The sequence below is a fragment of the Phocoena sinus genome, chromosome 8, assembly GCF_008692025.1.
Source record: "Phocoena sinus isolate mPhoSin1 chromosome 8, mPhoSin1.pri, whole genome shotgun sequence".
NCBI lineage: Eukaryota > Metazoa > Chordata > Mammalia > Artiodactyla > Phocoenidae > Phocoena > Phocoena sinus.
The window spans coordinates 30,806,529-30,822,761 of NC_045770.1; the positions used below are offsets into that span (position 1 = coordinate 30,806,529).

General features: G+C 35.5%; 1 protein-coding gene across 1 annotated transcript in view; it reads left to right on the top strand.

Moving 5' to 3' along the window:
- Positions 1 to 11,071: 11,071 nt before the first annotated feature.
- LOC116758292 (tripartite motif-containing protein 77-like) overlaps positions 11,072 to 16,233 on the top strand; it is a 41,387-nt gene continuing 36,225 nt past the window's right edge. Inside the window, 2 exon segments of the mRNA XM_032641129.1 lie at positions 11,072 to 11,137; positions 15,656 to 15,743. Of these exon segments, the coding sequence (XP_032497020.1) occupies positions 11,072 to 11,137; positions 15,656 to 15,743 (154 nt within the window).

Consider the following 16,233-nt stretch of genomic DNA (forward strand, 5'->3'; position numbering starts at 1 on the left):
CTATTTTATGTTTGGTAGCGTATGTATATCCACGCCACTCTCTCACTTTGTCCCAGGTTACCCTTCCCCCTCCCATATCCTCAAGTCCATTCTCCAGTAGGTCTGCATCTTTATTCCCATCTTGCCCCTAGGTTCTTCATGACAATTTTTTTTTTTTAGATTCCATAGATATGTGTTAGCATACATTATTTGTATTTCTCTTTCTGACTTACTTCACTCTATATGACAGACTCTAGGTCCAGGCACCTCACTACAAATAACTCAGTTTCGTTCCTTTCTATGGCTGAGTAATATTCCATTGTATATATGCGCCCCATCTGCTTTATCCATTCATCCTGTTGATGGACACTTTGGTTGCTTCCGTGTCCTGGCTATTGTAAATAGAGACGCAATGAACATTTTGGTACATGACTCTTTGAATTATGGTTTTCTCAGGGTATATGCCCAATAGTGGGATTGCTGGGTGGCAGGGTAGTTCTATTCGTAGTTTTTTAAGGAACGTCCATACTGTTCTCCATAGTGGCTGTATCAATTTACATTCTGACCAACAGGGCAAGAGGGTTCCCTTTTCTCCACACCCTCTCCAACATTTATTGTTTGTAGATTTTCTGAAGATGGCCATTCTGACCGGTGTGAGATAATATCTCATTGTAGTTTTGATTTGCATTTTTCTAGTTAGTGTTTCTCTAATAGTTAGTAAAGATGTTAGAGCATCTTTTCCTGTGCCTCTTGGCCATCTGTATGTCTTCTTTGGCGAAATGTCTATTTAGATCTTCTGCCCATTTTTTAATTCGGTTGTTTGTTTTTCTGATATTGAGCTGCATGAGCTGTTTGTATATTTTGGAGATTAATCCCTTGTCGGTCACTTCATTGGCAAATATTTTCTCCCATTCTGTGTGTTGCCTTTTTGTTTTGTTTATGGTTTCCTTTGTCATGGAGCTTTAAAGTAGTTTTTTTTAGAACGTTAAAGTATTTTTAAAAAGTAAATATGTATTACAGCCTGGGGATAAAGGAGCTAAAATAATTTTAATTGTTTTCTTTCAAACATATTCCAGAGACGAGTATAATACTCTTTGATTTAGTTCATGTTGGTACAAAGACAGATTTATCTTGTCCTTATTGCTATATTGACTGATCTAATCACTTTCAACTTATGAAAGAAATATTAGTATTATGCATAGAGTATCTCATTTTACTCTTTGGAATATATTTTTTTACTATTCTCATAAGAATAGTTTTTTCTTAAGCGAAGATTAGCGTAATGGTAGTGTGTTGGTTTCAAACAGAGGAGATTTCTAAGTACATATATGACGTTTACTTAAAATAATCTGATCAAATAAGATAACGATTTTACATGATTTTTTTGAAATACGTAACGACAGCATCTCTTATTCACTTACAGTGATCTAAGTGACAGGCTTGTCTGCTAACCTTTTTTAACCACCGTGTGCAACAGGAACTTGTATTATTACTATTTTATAGATGAGTAAACTGAAGGTTAGCAAGACTTAGGAAATTACATTAGAGTACACGACAGGGAGGTTAATGGAGGATGTTGCCAAAAAGAATCCAAAATCTAGATAGCCTGCAGTGCTTTGTTAAGGAATTTAGAATCACTATATAGTGCACTGGATTCCACTTCAGGTTTCTGAGTTGGGAAATCAAAAACAGAGTAGAGACCTTGGAAAATTAATCTGACAACATTGTTCTGTTTGAGCTCGCAAGCTTCCTCTCACTTGAGTTGACAGCAAGATTCCAAGATTTCTTGGTCAAGACTGTATTAAATCATTTCAGCCTAACAAGGTTGGATTATACACATTCTCTCCAAGGCTGGTTAGCCAGCACAACTATTTTGTACTGATTTATATATATTCAATTCTAGCCAGTCATAGGTGGGGAATCATAATAGCTACTATTGATTGAGTATCTGCTTTTACCAAACCTTACAGTTCAGAGAGTCAGAAATCGCAGCTTAAGCAAAAAAGATCTTATTATTTGGTGTTTCTGTGACCCAGCCCAGTACTTGGCCCATGTTGATAATTTTAAGAAATGCCTTTCAGACTGAATAAAATATCGAAATGAGTATATATTAGTAAAGGACAAAAATGCTTTCTCTCTTTACTGAATTAAAGTTAAATAGTTTTATTTTCTACTATACTGTTCTATTGTTTAAAAGAGTTTTGTAACTAGGTAATAACTATTCATTATCTAATAGTTGCTGTACTGCTCAATCATTTAAAGGTATTTATCGTATCAGTATTATGTGCCCAGTGCTCTGTCAGGCACAGCCCTTCCTCTTTGGAGCTTTCAGTCTAGAGATTCTGTAAGAGCTGATAACTAGTAGCAGATACAAGTGTATTACGTTTCCTTCAATTAATATTTCTATTCTGAATCTATTATTTCCTGCACTGGGAGAGGAAGAGGATGATCAGGTCACATTTTACCTTATCTACCTACCTACAAAGTAAAGCCACACATTTTTTGTGTATGGATGGGCATATGGCACTATGAAATATTTCAAGGTGTTCTTCAAACAAAAGCTAATGAGGTTAATAGGAGTCATTAGGTACAAACAAGGAGTCCAAAATGCTTTCCTGAGCACAAGCTATTGCTGTTCTTTTGGGCTCATAATCTCTGCTTTCTGGTATTGTTATTTATCTTTCCGTTTAGGTCCTGTCTTCCCCCTTTGAGTAAAGTTTTTCAGTAACAGTAGTGATCTCTAATACCTCATAATCGCTTCTTTACTTAGCATGTCATCCATTCATTCAAAAGGATGTTTCTACATGTGAGGCATCGTGATAACTCTGGAAAATAGACAGGAATGTGATATGGTTCCTGGCACCAAGAAGCTTAAAATCTGAAAGGGAATAAGAGAGTAACATGTGTAACAAAAGGCTGACACAAAATTAAGGAAAAGTAGAGATCAGTGTATTAGTACCACATGTCTATGAATATCAAGAAGACTTCACAACATAGGTATTTTTGAGCAGGATCTTTAAAGAGAGAAGAAATTATGCATATGAAAGTGGAAATAATAACTCCATATAAGAAGTTATGCATATGAAAGTGGAAATAATATGTCCACATAGACGAGTACATTTGCAATTTTGGACACTTTCAGAAATAAAGCATTATTAAACAGATGTTGTATTCATTTTTCCTTGGGAGTTTATGAAGCATACTGAATGTGTGAAGGAAGTAAATGGTACAGGGTTGGGGAGAGTATTGTATGAAACCGGTGTTTTTGAAATCTCAAATAGGCTCCCAGGCAAGTTGTAGGGATGTCAGATTTTTCGTTTGTCATTAGGTGACATAATACATAGTGAATTATCAAGCAAATAGTTTTCCTTTCTAACATTAAAGTTGTTTTTCTGTTTTAAGATTCACCTGTTCATTAGTTGAAACAAATAGCTATTCCTAGCTATCTTGTGCCAGGAATTATGGGTATAAATATATATCAAATAAAGGCCTTGACTTCAAAAAAAAATTCACAATATCCAGGAAGATGGACAAGTAAACACAGTTACAATATAGTATGATAAATGTTACAATCAAGAAAAATAAGAATAAAAAAAAGGAAAAAAAGAAAAATAAGAATGTATCTTACTGGGTTTGGCATTCTTCTTCTTCTACAAGTCCTTATATGAAGAGTCATCTACAATCTTTCCTCAATAGTCGAAGAAGGAAGTATAGTGTGATCTAATGCTTATCAAAGCAAACATGTGTCAAGTTTTTTTGGGGGGACGGTGGGTGTTAATGAACTTCATTAAAGCTTAGTTTCTTCAGCTGTAAAAGAGAAGTAGTGGCAACAGGAAAATCTAGTGTGGCTTGCAAAACCACCTGTTAGAGATTTCAAATTCTTTTGAGCTAAATCCTGATAATTAAATGAAATAATTCTGTAAAGCATTTAGCAAGTGCCTGCCATGTAGAATATGCTCATAATATTAATCAGTCATTAATTACTCGTAAAAGCTATGCTTTTCCCACTAAACTGTAAGATTCATGAGGAGAGAACGAATCCTTTCAATAAGATTTGACAGATGTTCATTTGTTCTCTGATTTCTTCACATGTAGCCCAGCTCACCATAAGGGTATTAATTAAATTGTTAGGTAGTTGTAACATTGTTCAAAACCCTTCTTATATTTAGTAAATATAATTTCCCTCAATTACACTCGCATCTGACCTTCAGAACGTCTTTATTAACAGATTGTACCTAATAATGTAATTAGATGATCCTATATTTTACAAATGAGAAGATACATTCAAGTAAACCGAATATGTGACTCTCTAGAGTACAAGCCTTACACAGGACCAGATCCAAAACTTAAGTCCAAGTCTTCCAAATCCAAGCCCAGTGTTCCTCACAATACAAGCAAAGAGCTTAGCAAATGCAGCCCATGCTCAAGGGAAGCAGTACAGTGGTTTAGAGTAAGGCACACTTTGGATTTTGTCTCAGATTTGTGACTTTGAGTGATTTATCTCATCTTATTAAATTTCAGTTTTCCTACACGTAAAATGGGAAGGGTGATAGTATCAACCACGAAGGGTACCGATGATTAAACGAGTTGATGTATATAAAGTGGCTCATTTAGAAAGTGCTCAGTCACTATTATTCTTCCACCATTCCTGGTTAGATTTAACAACAGGAACATTAGGAGACATTTAATAAATATAAGCCATTGTTAGAAAGGGCTGAAGAAACTCCTTCCTTTCCTGTCCTAAGTTATCTAGTAGTTGTCTTGGTTCACTGTTAACATTTTAATTTTCCCACATCTCTTCACTCAGCTCAGAAATTCTTTATCAAAGTACCCAACATTCTCTATGATGTAGCCCCGTGTCTCCTCGCTCTCTCCCTGTTTTATATATGATAAATACAATAATAAGGAAAGATAGGCCCTGTCTATAAGCTCATATCTCATTCCTATATTTGTTTGTATTTTACAGGATAGTTTATAAAATCCTCCAGTGAAGCTACTAACATTCCACAGCATAATGTGAAGAAAGCATTTTTGGATGAGTTGAAAGCAGAGAACATCAAGACGTTCCTGTAGTAAGCATATACTTAAAAGTTTACTATTCTGCTTAGAAGTTTTGATCCAATATTTCATAAACAGAAACTGACTTTTTAAAAAGGTTTTATTATTGAAGATCTTGTATCATGTTTCATCTGGAGAGGATTGTACCTTCAGCTGAACTTTATCATGATAGATGTTGTAAAGCAGGTGTCAGCAAACTTTTTCTGTAAAGGTCCAGCTTTCGTAGGCCAGCTGATCTCTGTCCCAGATACTCAGCTCTGCTATTGTAGCACCAAAAAAGTGATAGTAAATACGTAGTTGAATAACTGTGACAGTTTCGATAAAACTTCATTTGTAGGCACTGAAATTGAAATTTCATATAAATGATATGTCACAAAATATTATTCCTCTTGATTATTTTCACCTATTTAAAATGTGGTAACCATTCTTAGCTTGTGGGCTGTACAAAGAAAGGAAGTGAGCTGGATTTGGTCAGTGAAACATAGTTTGCTGACTCCTGTTTCAGAGAAAGATAGTATAGTTTAGTCAAAAGAATAAATTTTGGACTTCGAAGTCAGACATACGCAAGTTTAAATTCCATCTTCGCCCACTGATATTAAAGTAACTTTGAGCGAATACTTAACCTTCCGGAGCCATCATTTTCACCTCTATAAAATGGGGATAGTGATATGGTTCTGATGAGCATGAAATTAGAGAGCATATGTGTGACCTAGTGTAAACACCAGCTCCCTATTTCCTGAAATAGCTATCCCTGCTGTAGGGAAAAAGAGGTAAATGAGTAAATATAAAAAGGATTTGCAAGGCAACTAAAAATAAAACACTTTTATTGAATAATTGATTGGAATACTTAGCTTTTTCAAAGTGACATACTTGAAGTCCTGATAACGATTAAAGGACTCCTTAGTGAATACAAGTTATAATTTTATGTAAAAACAGTCAAGTAAAAAAAGATATATATATGTATAGATGTACCTACACATAGTCATACAAACGCATATGTCTATTTAATTACGATAGAATTAAAACTATGAATAAAATTTGCTAGGGCACCTATCAAGTCATTGGAAGGGCCATTTCAAGTGAGAGATCTAGAAGCTTAAATTTTGTGGAAATCCTTCTGCCTCTTACACTTCTTTTACTATAATTATGTATAATAGGTATAATAAAAGTGGAAGTCTGGCGAGATATAATCTTCACTCCTAGACAGGGGTGCTGCCTCTGCTTCATTTTTCCTTTTCTAACCTGTGAGATGGAATGACCAGCAAGGAAATAAAATGAATGCCTGCCTCTAGCTCACTTTCTGGGCCGTCAGCTTCTTGCTTATTCTCCGTAGCCTTGACCAAGCTCCTCTAACTGTTTAGAACTCAAGGGTTTTCATCATTAACAAACAAAAGAAAGAGATTAACAGAACCCCCCACTCACCCCTCCAAGGACCACAGAACCTCCAGAAGCCTCCTGGACTCTCCAGGATTCCAATTTGCCATTTGTCCCTCAGAGTGCTTTCAGTCTATTTAGACCCTTAGGTTAGGGGTCATTAAAGCCTCAGATCCTCTGTCTTGTTCCCCTTTCTAATCCTTTGCTTTACTACTAAAAATCCTCTACTACTTCTAAGTCACCTGACCCTCAATAGTGTCTGGGGGTGGGGTTAAATAGGGGCTGCCTTTTCATTCTCCCTAGGGGTGCAAGGTTGTCCTATGTTTTCCCTTTTGTTTTGTAGCATCTAGTTAAATTTTCAGATCTGTTCACTATTTTGCATGTCTTTAGAGGGAATTTCCTCCACCCAGTTCTGAAAGACAAGATTATTTCAGAAGAATGTCTTAGCTTTCACTGATCTACATTTGAATACCAGTTGCATCTTTCACTGGCTGTCTTTAGGTCACCTAACTTCTCCAAGCACTGTGCATTTGTAAACCAGATGCAATGTATATGAAAACAGGAATACCAATAGCTCCCTTTATTAATTGAGATAACATAATGATACTTGGAACATATATAAACTTTTCTAGCCAGACAGAGATGTATGAGCCTATTTGTTTTGTTAATACATGTTGTTGGCTAATTTGGATAATTTGTAAATTATTCTTCTTATTAGAAAATAACTGGATATTCTAATAGAATCAAGACAGTGTGACACACTTCTCAATTGATGAAAACAAAACAAAAAAAGAACTTCTGTTTCTTAGCAGTTGTCTAATTGAGCCTCAAATCTTTGTGAATTAGTGAGGTAGCAATATTCTCCCCATGTATGGATGAGAAATTGAAGACATGGCCAGGATTACACAACAAGTTAGTGGCAAAACCTGTAATACACTGATTTTGTGGCCAATTGATTTATTTATCCTTGGAAACAAATCTTTTTTCCTACTCATCATTTTCAGGATTAACTTTGCTCCAAATGAGTGGGTTCTAAACCTGATCATAGAACACCATTGCATCTTGGTGGGTAATGACAAAACTTTTACCAGGAATTTCACTCATAATGTTACCTAGCCAAACTTGGGTCTGCTAGCCTGCTGTGCAGCAAAGCCAGTCTACTGACACCAGGTTGAGGTGAAGGAGTCCAGCATTTACTGTAGGGCGTCAAATAGGGAGAAAAGACAGGTTATGCTCAAAAGACCAGAAATCCCAGGTGGCTTTCTAGGGAGGGTTTTTTTTTTTTTTTTTTTTTTAACGCATTATATATAATTCCTTCTCTCTTTTTTAAAAAATTTATTTATTTATTTTTTGCGGTACGCGGGCGTCTAACTGTTGTGGCCTCTCCCATTGTGGAGCACAGGCTCTGGATGCGCAGGCTCAGTGGCCATGGCTCACGGGCCCAGCCGCTCCGCGGCATGTGGGATCTTCCCGGACTGGGGCACGAACCCGTGTCCCCTGCATCGGCAGGCGGACTCTCAACCACTGTGCCACCCGGGAAGGCCTCTCCTTTATTTTTATAGGCAAGATACTTTAGACGATCCTAAAATATTTTTCCCATTTGATTTTTTTTAACGTTTTTATTGGAGTATAATTGCTTTACAATGGTGTGTTAGTATCTGCTTTATAGCGAAGTGAATCAGTTATACATATACATATACCTATATCCCCATATCTCTTCCCTCTTTAGTCTCCCTCCCTTCCACCCTCCCTATTCCACCCTTCTAGTTGGTCACAAAGCACCCAGCTGATCTCCCTGTGCTATGCGACTCCTTCCTAGCTATCTAAAGGGGAGGGTTTTTACCTTGGTAGTTTTGTTTTTGTTTGTTTTTTCTTTTTGCGGTACTTGGGCCTCTCACTGTTGTGGCCTCTCCCGTTGCGGAGTACAGGCTTCTGACGCACAGGCTCAGTGGCCATGGCTCATGGGCCCAGCTGCTCCGCGGCATGTGGGATCCTCCCAGACCGGGGCACGAACCCGTGTCCCCTGCATCGACAGGCGGACTCTTAACCACTGCGCCACCAGGGAAGCCCAAGGGGAGGGTTTTTAAAGGCAACATTTGGAGTGAGGGTTGCAGCTCATGGACTTTCTTCTGATTGGTTGGTGGTGAGGTAACAGGGTGATGTTTTGGAAATCTGAATCATCAGTCTTCTGGTTCCAACTAGTCTAGGGTCTGTGTGATTGTGGTCAGCATGTAGTCAGCATCCTCCACCTGGGTGGGGTTCTTAGTTTCTGCAGAAGAGCCCAGAGGTGTGCATCAGGTTGTTATACTGTTTAAGCTATCATTACTGTCTTGCTTGACCGCTTTTCCTTTGTTTCTCTATTCCCTCACTTCCCTAATTAGTAACTGCTTGAGTCTGCTCTTTGGAACCCATGGAAGGCCTAGAAGACTAAAGCCTTTTACTACAAAAAAGAAACGGGGGACACTGAGGGGCTCTTGTACCTGGGAGGGGCCTGCAGGGTACTGCTTGGTTTCAGTCCCCCCTTTTCTCTGATACTTCTTAATCCTGAGAGGACCAGGGGCAGAATGAGAAAGAGAATAAAGCTTTGGCGAGAGAGGTTAATCATAAACTTGGCAGGGGAGCTCGGTTTTAGGGGGAACTCAGTTTCAACAATAAAGTCTAATAATGATCTCTTCTGTGTGTGTCTGAGCAGGTTCAAGACTCCCATAACAATTCTTCTCTCATGTAAGAATAGAGTTCTAGCTGTGACTTCAGGAAATATGCATAATCTGCATCTAGCTCTGTTACAGTTTGGATTTGTGTAATATGGAAGAAAATAGCAACTTGTTGGCTATTTTCTGTTTTCTTTGCAGGTATCCATTGATGAAGGGATATACAGACTCCTCAGCTGGCTCTTAAAATTGTGTTCTTTTCATTACTTTATTTTGTAAATACACATTAGAAATCCCATGTAAGGTTTTAAGCCCCTAAAAATTTATTGAATGAGGACTTCCCTGGTGGTGCAGTGGTTGAGAGTCCGCCTGCCGATGCAGGGGACATGGGTTCGTGCCCCGGACCAGGAGGATCCCATATGCCGCGGAGCGGCTGGGCCCGTGAGCCATGGCCGCTGAGCCTGCGCGTCCAGGGCCTGTGCTCCGCAACAGGAGAGGCCACAACAGTGAGAGGCCCGCGTACTGGGGGGAAAAAAAATTATTGAATGAGAATTTTAATACTATTTTTGTAAATACAATTTAAATGATTTTAATGTAATTATAAAATTAATCACCAGAATCACCCTCCTCTTTTTTTTTTAAAGATACACAATAGAATCAAACATTTGAAATTGGGATCATCATAGCCATGTTGGCTATTAGTTATTTTTAAATCACCATCAGGATGGAAGTATGTTGAATTTAGAAAAATCTACATATTTAGAACCAGAAATTCATGAAGTTCAAGAAGTTCATGAGCTAGAAATAAATCAGTGTCTTATCATGATACATGATGCTTGGTCGTATGGGATTTTTTGTTTTTTCTTGAAGGGGTTTGAAAATACCAATGAACTGAATCTTCAAGGAAACAACAAATTTCCAAGAGAGAGAAATTTAAAACAAACAAAAGCACCAGTATCTGGACATACTAAATGAGAAATTAATCTATTCATGAAAGTATCTGTGGTAGCTAACATTTTAGCCACATAGTTTATTTGTTAAAGATATTTGTGGTCAGACTAATTCTCATCGTTGATTTTAAGTATTATACCTACTTAATAAGTATATATGGTGAATGGAGTACAAAAGATTCAGTTTGAGCTTGTGTAAGTATGTTCAGATTACTCCTTAAAGAAGGCACTTTAAAATGGTTGCTAATGAAAAGGTTTCTCACTTGGCTATAACTTTCAGTATTTAAAAATAAATGTAGTTATCAGTAGTTCTTGGCATGTCACAGCTTGATCTTTGGATGAAAATATTTTTATCTTCTGATTATATTTTACAAGGTGAAGTAAACAGATAATTCCATGAAAGTTCAAAGATGCATTCTTTCTTAAGAAAGAATATAACACTTTCCTCATCTGATATGTAGAGATACATCTACAGGGTTGTGTGTAACAATTCTCTACAAAGATCAGTTTTTCTAATTTTTCTCTTGAATGAGTATAAATTAGAGCATGAAAATTTCAAAACACACTTGAAAATCTATTTGATGTAATAATAGTGCCACTTACATTTTTTTTTTTTTTTTTTTTTTGCATTATGCTGGCCTCTCACTGTTGTGGCCTCTCCCGTTGCGGAGCACAGGCTCCACACGACAGGCTCAGCGGCCATGGCTCACGGGCCCAGCCGCTCCGTGGCATGTGGGATCTTCCCGAACCAGGGCACGAACCCGTGTCCCCTGCATCGACAGGCGGACTCTCAACCACTGCGCCACCACGGAAGCCCCCACTTTGCTTTTTTAATGTATAACACGTCAAAGTATTTTTTAATGTAAATCAGCCTTATTTGGTTGTTGATTTAAGATAAAGTCTGACTAAAAATTTCTAACCATTTTAAATTTTTGTTCAACAGTAATTTTACACGGATACCATATTTAGCTGGAACAGAACAAAACTTTCAGCTTGCAAAGCAAATTCAATCTCAGTGGAAAGAATTTGGCCTGGATTCTGTTGAGTTATCCCATTATGATGTCGTGTTGTCCTATCCAAATAAGACTCATCCCAACTACATCTGAATACTTGATGAAGATGGAAGTGAGGTAAAAAGAAAGAAAGAAAAAATAAGCCCCCCTGGTCTACTATTTTCAAATACCTTATGTGAAAGAATGCCCTCTACCATCTCCAAATACTGATAGAAATCAATATTGACACTTGTGAATGATGCCTTTTATAATCTTATTACTGGTGCCAACTCTTTCTTATGATGTTTGAATTTATGTGATGTTGGAAAGATTCTGAAAAATTGATGTTTGATGACATTTGCTATTTTCTATGTTTTAGTATTGTACACTAATGTAAAATATGATATACTAGTAAACTTCTAATCAACTAAATTGATACATTTTTGAAAGGTTCGGACTATAAAAGATCATGCATAGATTTGAAGATGCTAGAAAATTCAGAGAAGTGCTGTTTGAGCTAGCAGGTTTTTATTGGTACTTAATGATTAAATCTCACATGATCATGTGTTCAGCTGTGTGCCCAGAAGTTGGGTGTGGTCATTTGGAAGGAGGAGAATTTGGAGAGAAGTACTATAGAATTATATCTACACTAAAGAATTTACAATCTTCTTTGCTAGTTAGGGCACTTGGGAAAGAAGATAATACAAGTAATTGAGGTATTTCTTATCACGATATATATTCAATATGAAAGCTCATCAAATATAACTCAATATTCATCTCTATTTGCCTTACAGCTACCATTTTAAAGTAGCCGCTTTTACTCTGGATAGCTTCTTTCAGTCCTTTGGTTAGCTGGGCCTTCTAAATTGCATATAGCTTCGGATATGTCCAGTTTGATCAGTCAACTAAAAATGTCATGTGATTTAAGTATATATAAATTTTTAATCACCTCCCCTTATTGACTAATGAATCAGCCTCTTCTTAATAATTAATATGTTGTTTTACAGTCAGTGATGTAATCCCATGCTAAATTTCCTAATATGAGTTGAAAGTTTCCATATTCACTATTTTCAATTATAGTAGTTAATACAGTTTAACTTTTAAAAATATTATCAAACTATTTCAAAATTTTAAAAATATTTTTAAGGTAGGTATGGAGAATACTGATATATTTCCTATGGTCCCATAACCTTTATTAAACAAGCGGGGGCATATCTATATAATTAACTATTAAGGGGTCTTTAAATGTATATTTAGGAAGATTATTTAATGATGTAGTAAAATAATGGTGATGTTAAAAAAATACACATACTTAAACCAAATTTGATCTATCAAATTTGGCAATTGTGTGCAATGAGGAAAATAGCAAACTTTCAATTCTCTTCTTTTTTCCTTCCTCTTCACTTCCAATTTTGACTGTACCTTTGCTTTTATTTCATTTCATTGTTTCTTTTTGCTATTATAAGCACTTATGAAATTTCTAAAACTTGTCACTTAATATAAACCTATCTTGTAGACGTTTCATTTTGGAGATTTTCCTGAATGGTGTTAGCTGCCAAAAGCTTATTAACTTTTTTGGAAGTTATATCATTAAATCATTTTTATTTTTACCCTAGTTTTACCTGCACATAAAGAATCACACAGTTCTCCAAAGGACCCTCTATATCCCCCTTCCCTGAGGCAATCACTGTTCAACACTGAGTTGATTCTTTTGGTATTTACTTCTGTTTCTTTAAATGACATGCTTGCATTGCTTGTGTTTCAGATTCAGGCATTATCTTTTGACCTTGTGACAGTTCAGCTGTATTCTCACCCCAACTACAAATGCTCTTTTATTGTGTCCCCATCTCCCAGTTTAATTATTGTGACTATTCATAGCCAAGCTATGTGGTAAACTGCAAACTTTTACTTTCCTGCACGACACAGAGGAGTTCCCCTTCCCACAGGCAAGAAATATGATTAGCATTTTATAGATTCTGCAAGAAATATTTTTAATACTGTATGCATTATTGTAACTTTGTTTACATAAGGACAACGTGCCATATGGATTGAACTATATATATTGCCTTTTTTGTGTCACAAAAAGTATATAGAAATTTGTAGACCAAAATTATTTTAGTTATACTCAGAATACATAATTTGAGGCTATATTAGTGAATTTTGGATAGTGAGCAGTGCTCACTGGTGTATTGTCTACCTTTGATAAAGTCACCCAAAAGACTCTTTTCCATCACCTTAGGAAACTTTTCCTAGTTGTTAGAATAACTCATAAACTTGATGTAAAATCCACCTGCTCAGTGGTGTTGTAAAATTGAAGATTACCATAAAGGCAAATCAAGTGAGACAAGCTTGAGTACTTCCTTGGCTGAAAGACTTGCTGATGGGGTGACTTTGTCTCTAGATGGATTTTTATTGCACTTTGTATAGTTTTTCTTATAATCTTTCCCAGTGACTCAGCTGTATTTGTACCCTATGTGGACCCCAGAAAAATTATGGGAAAGATGGAAGATATGGGAATTTTTGAAGAGTAGTAGTTGATTTGGTTTCATTTTAGGTTCTGTCAGCACCAGAAGTAGGTAACTGGTGCTCTAGTCAGTACAATATAATGTCAGCTCAGAGTCACTCCCCATCTCCCACAACCCTTTGCATTACTGCGCGGACCAGGACTTATAGTTTAACATGAAAAATGAGTGGTGATAGCAGGTGTCCTTGACTTGAATGTTTTTAATGTTTCACCTTAATTTTGATATTTGTATCAGGTTACGTTAATTCACTTCCTTTCCAAGTTTACTAAGACTTTTTGTCATGGATTTATGTTGAATTTTATCAACACTTTTTTTCTTTTCTTTGGATATCTTTTGAGATGAGCGTATAAGTTTTCTTTTTCACAATGATAATTATATTAAATGATATTCTAATATTAGACTAATCTTACATTTTTGAAATTTGTAATATTAGTCAGTAGTAGAGTTTTCAACTCATATATCTATATATATTCAGTTTATATTCATAGCATGTTTGGCCTGTATTTCTGCAATTTGCCTATTGGGGTATAATTTCTAGATTAGACCTGCCTTATAAAATGAGCTGAGTTTTTAATCTCTGAAATAGGTTGTGTTATACTTAAACAATCTTTTACTTTCATCTTTCAAACTCAAAGGAAAACCAGTTGGTTTTGATACTTTGTTTTGTGGAAGATTTTAAAGTACTGATTCAATTTTTATTATTGTTATAGGACTATTTAGATTTTAAAAAATGCATCCTTATGTCAGTTTTAATAAATTTTTTTAAATGCATTTTTCCGTTTCATCTAAGTTTTCAATTATTGGCATAGTTCTTCCTAGTATTTTCTTATTACCTTTTTGAATCTGTGCAACATCTATAGATATGACTTTTTTTCAACTCTTAATATTATTTATTTGTGCTTACCTTATATTTGTTTCTTATTGACAGTGACAGAGATATGTCAATTTTACCTGTATTTTCTAAGAATAGACCTTCAGCTTTGGCAATCATTTCTTGTATGTATGTTGTATGTTTCATTAATTCTGTTCTTACTTAATATAATTTCCTCTTTTAGCGTCCTGGTGTCTATTTTGCTGTTCTTTGTAACATTTTCAGTTGAATACTTAATTTATTGATGTTCAAGCTTTCTTCTTTTCTAAAATGAGTATTTAAAACCATAAATTTCCTTCTAAGAGCCACTTCAAGTAGATCTCACAAGTTTGGAGAAGTGTTTTAGTTATCATTAATATTTTAATATTTTCTAAGTTCTGTGTTTTCATCTTTGAGCCTTGGAGCTATTTAGGAGTATTTTTAAAATTCCAAATTTAAAAGTTATTCCACTATCGGTTTGATCTGATTTTCTAACGTAACTACATTGTGATCAGATAATGTGGTTTGTATGACACTAGTCATTTGGCAATTGTTGAGGCTTCCTTTATAGCCTATTATGTGGTCAGTTTTTATTAATGTTCTGTGTTTATTTGAAAAAAATGTATTCAGTTGTTGAGTTTAATGATCTTATATTTGTTCATTAGTTCAAGTTTGTTAATCGTTTGGCTAAAATCGCCTTTATCCTTGATGTAGTCTTATTTTGTCTGCAATCTTTATTAATTGCTGGGAAAAGAATGTTAGATTATCTCACTATAGTGGTGGATTATTTTTATTTCCCTTTGGAATTCTGTCAGTTTCTTCTTCCTGTAGCTTGGAGCTCTCTTTTAGAGGTAGTGGTTTGGAACCTTAAAAAAACAATTGATTCCTACTTAGCAATGTCAGTGATACACTTAAAAGATTATATTATATTTGGTTCAAAGTGAATTTAACATTAGTTTGCTTCCAAGTAATTACCTTAGCATTTTTATAAGTGACTAAGAATACTGTACGCTGTTATTTTTATTTGGGAATTAAAGTTTTCCTTCTAAATCAAAAGCTAGTGCTTATACATCCTCTAAGGGTCGCTAAGTTTATTCATCTCATGAAATCCTCATAGCCTCTAGCACAGTGCTGGCTCTTCGATCTGTATCTTTAAAATACCAAAGGCTTCATTAACCATCTACTGACAGAAAGAGATAGTACACATTTCCTTTTTTGGTTATAGTAACGAAACTTTACCTGACTTGACTCTGATTATTATATTTTGTTTCTCTAGATTTTCAACACATCATTATTTGAACCACCTCCTCCAGGATATGAAAATGTTTCAGATGTTCCACCTTTTAGTGCCTTTTCTCCACAAGGTATGCCAGAGGTAAAAATGCATGCAATAAAATAAAAATAACAAAGAGAACTTCCTTATACATACAAGCAATAATTAAAGAGGTATTATGAAGGTTTTTGATGTCATCCAAATTCATCTTTTTTAACATTTAAGAAATAGAATTTCTTAGTAATGAAAAGGAATACATACTATTTTGTGTTCATTGTGTTTTTTAAGATAAAATTTACTACACTGAGATGGAGAAATCCAAAATGTACATTTATTGACTTTTGACAAATGCATACACCTGTGTAATTCAAACCCCATCAACATATAGAATACTACTATCACTTCAGAAAGTACTTTTAAGCCCCTTGTCAATCAACTCCACACACTCTCAAGGCAATCATTGTATGGATTTTTTTTTTTTTTGCCACGTTTGATTAGTTTTGCCTATACTAGAAATTCATATAGATAGAATTGATAGCATGTAATCATTTGTGTCTATTTTCTTTCACTAAGCATAGGGT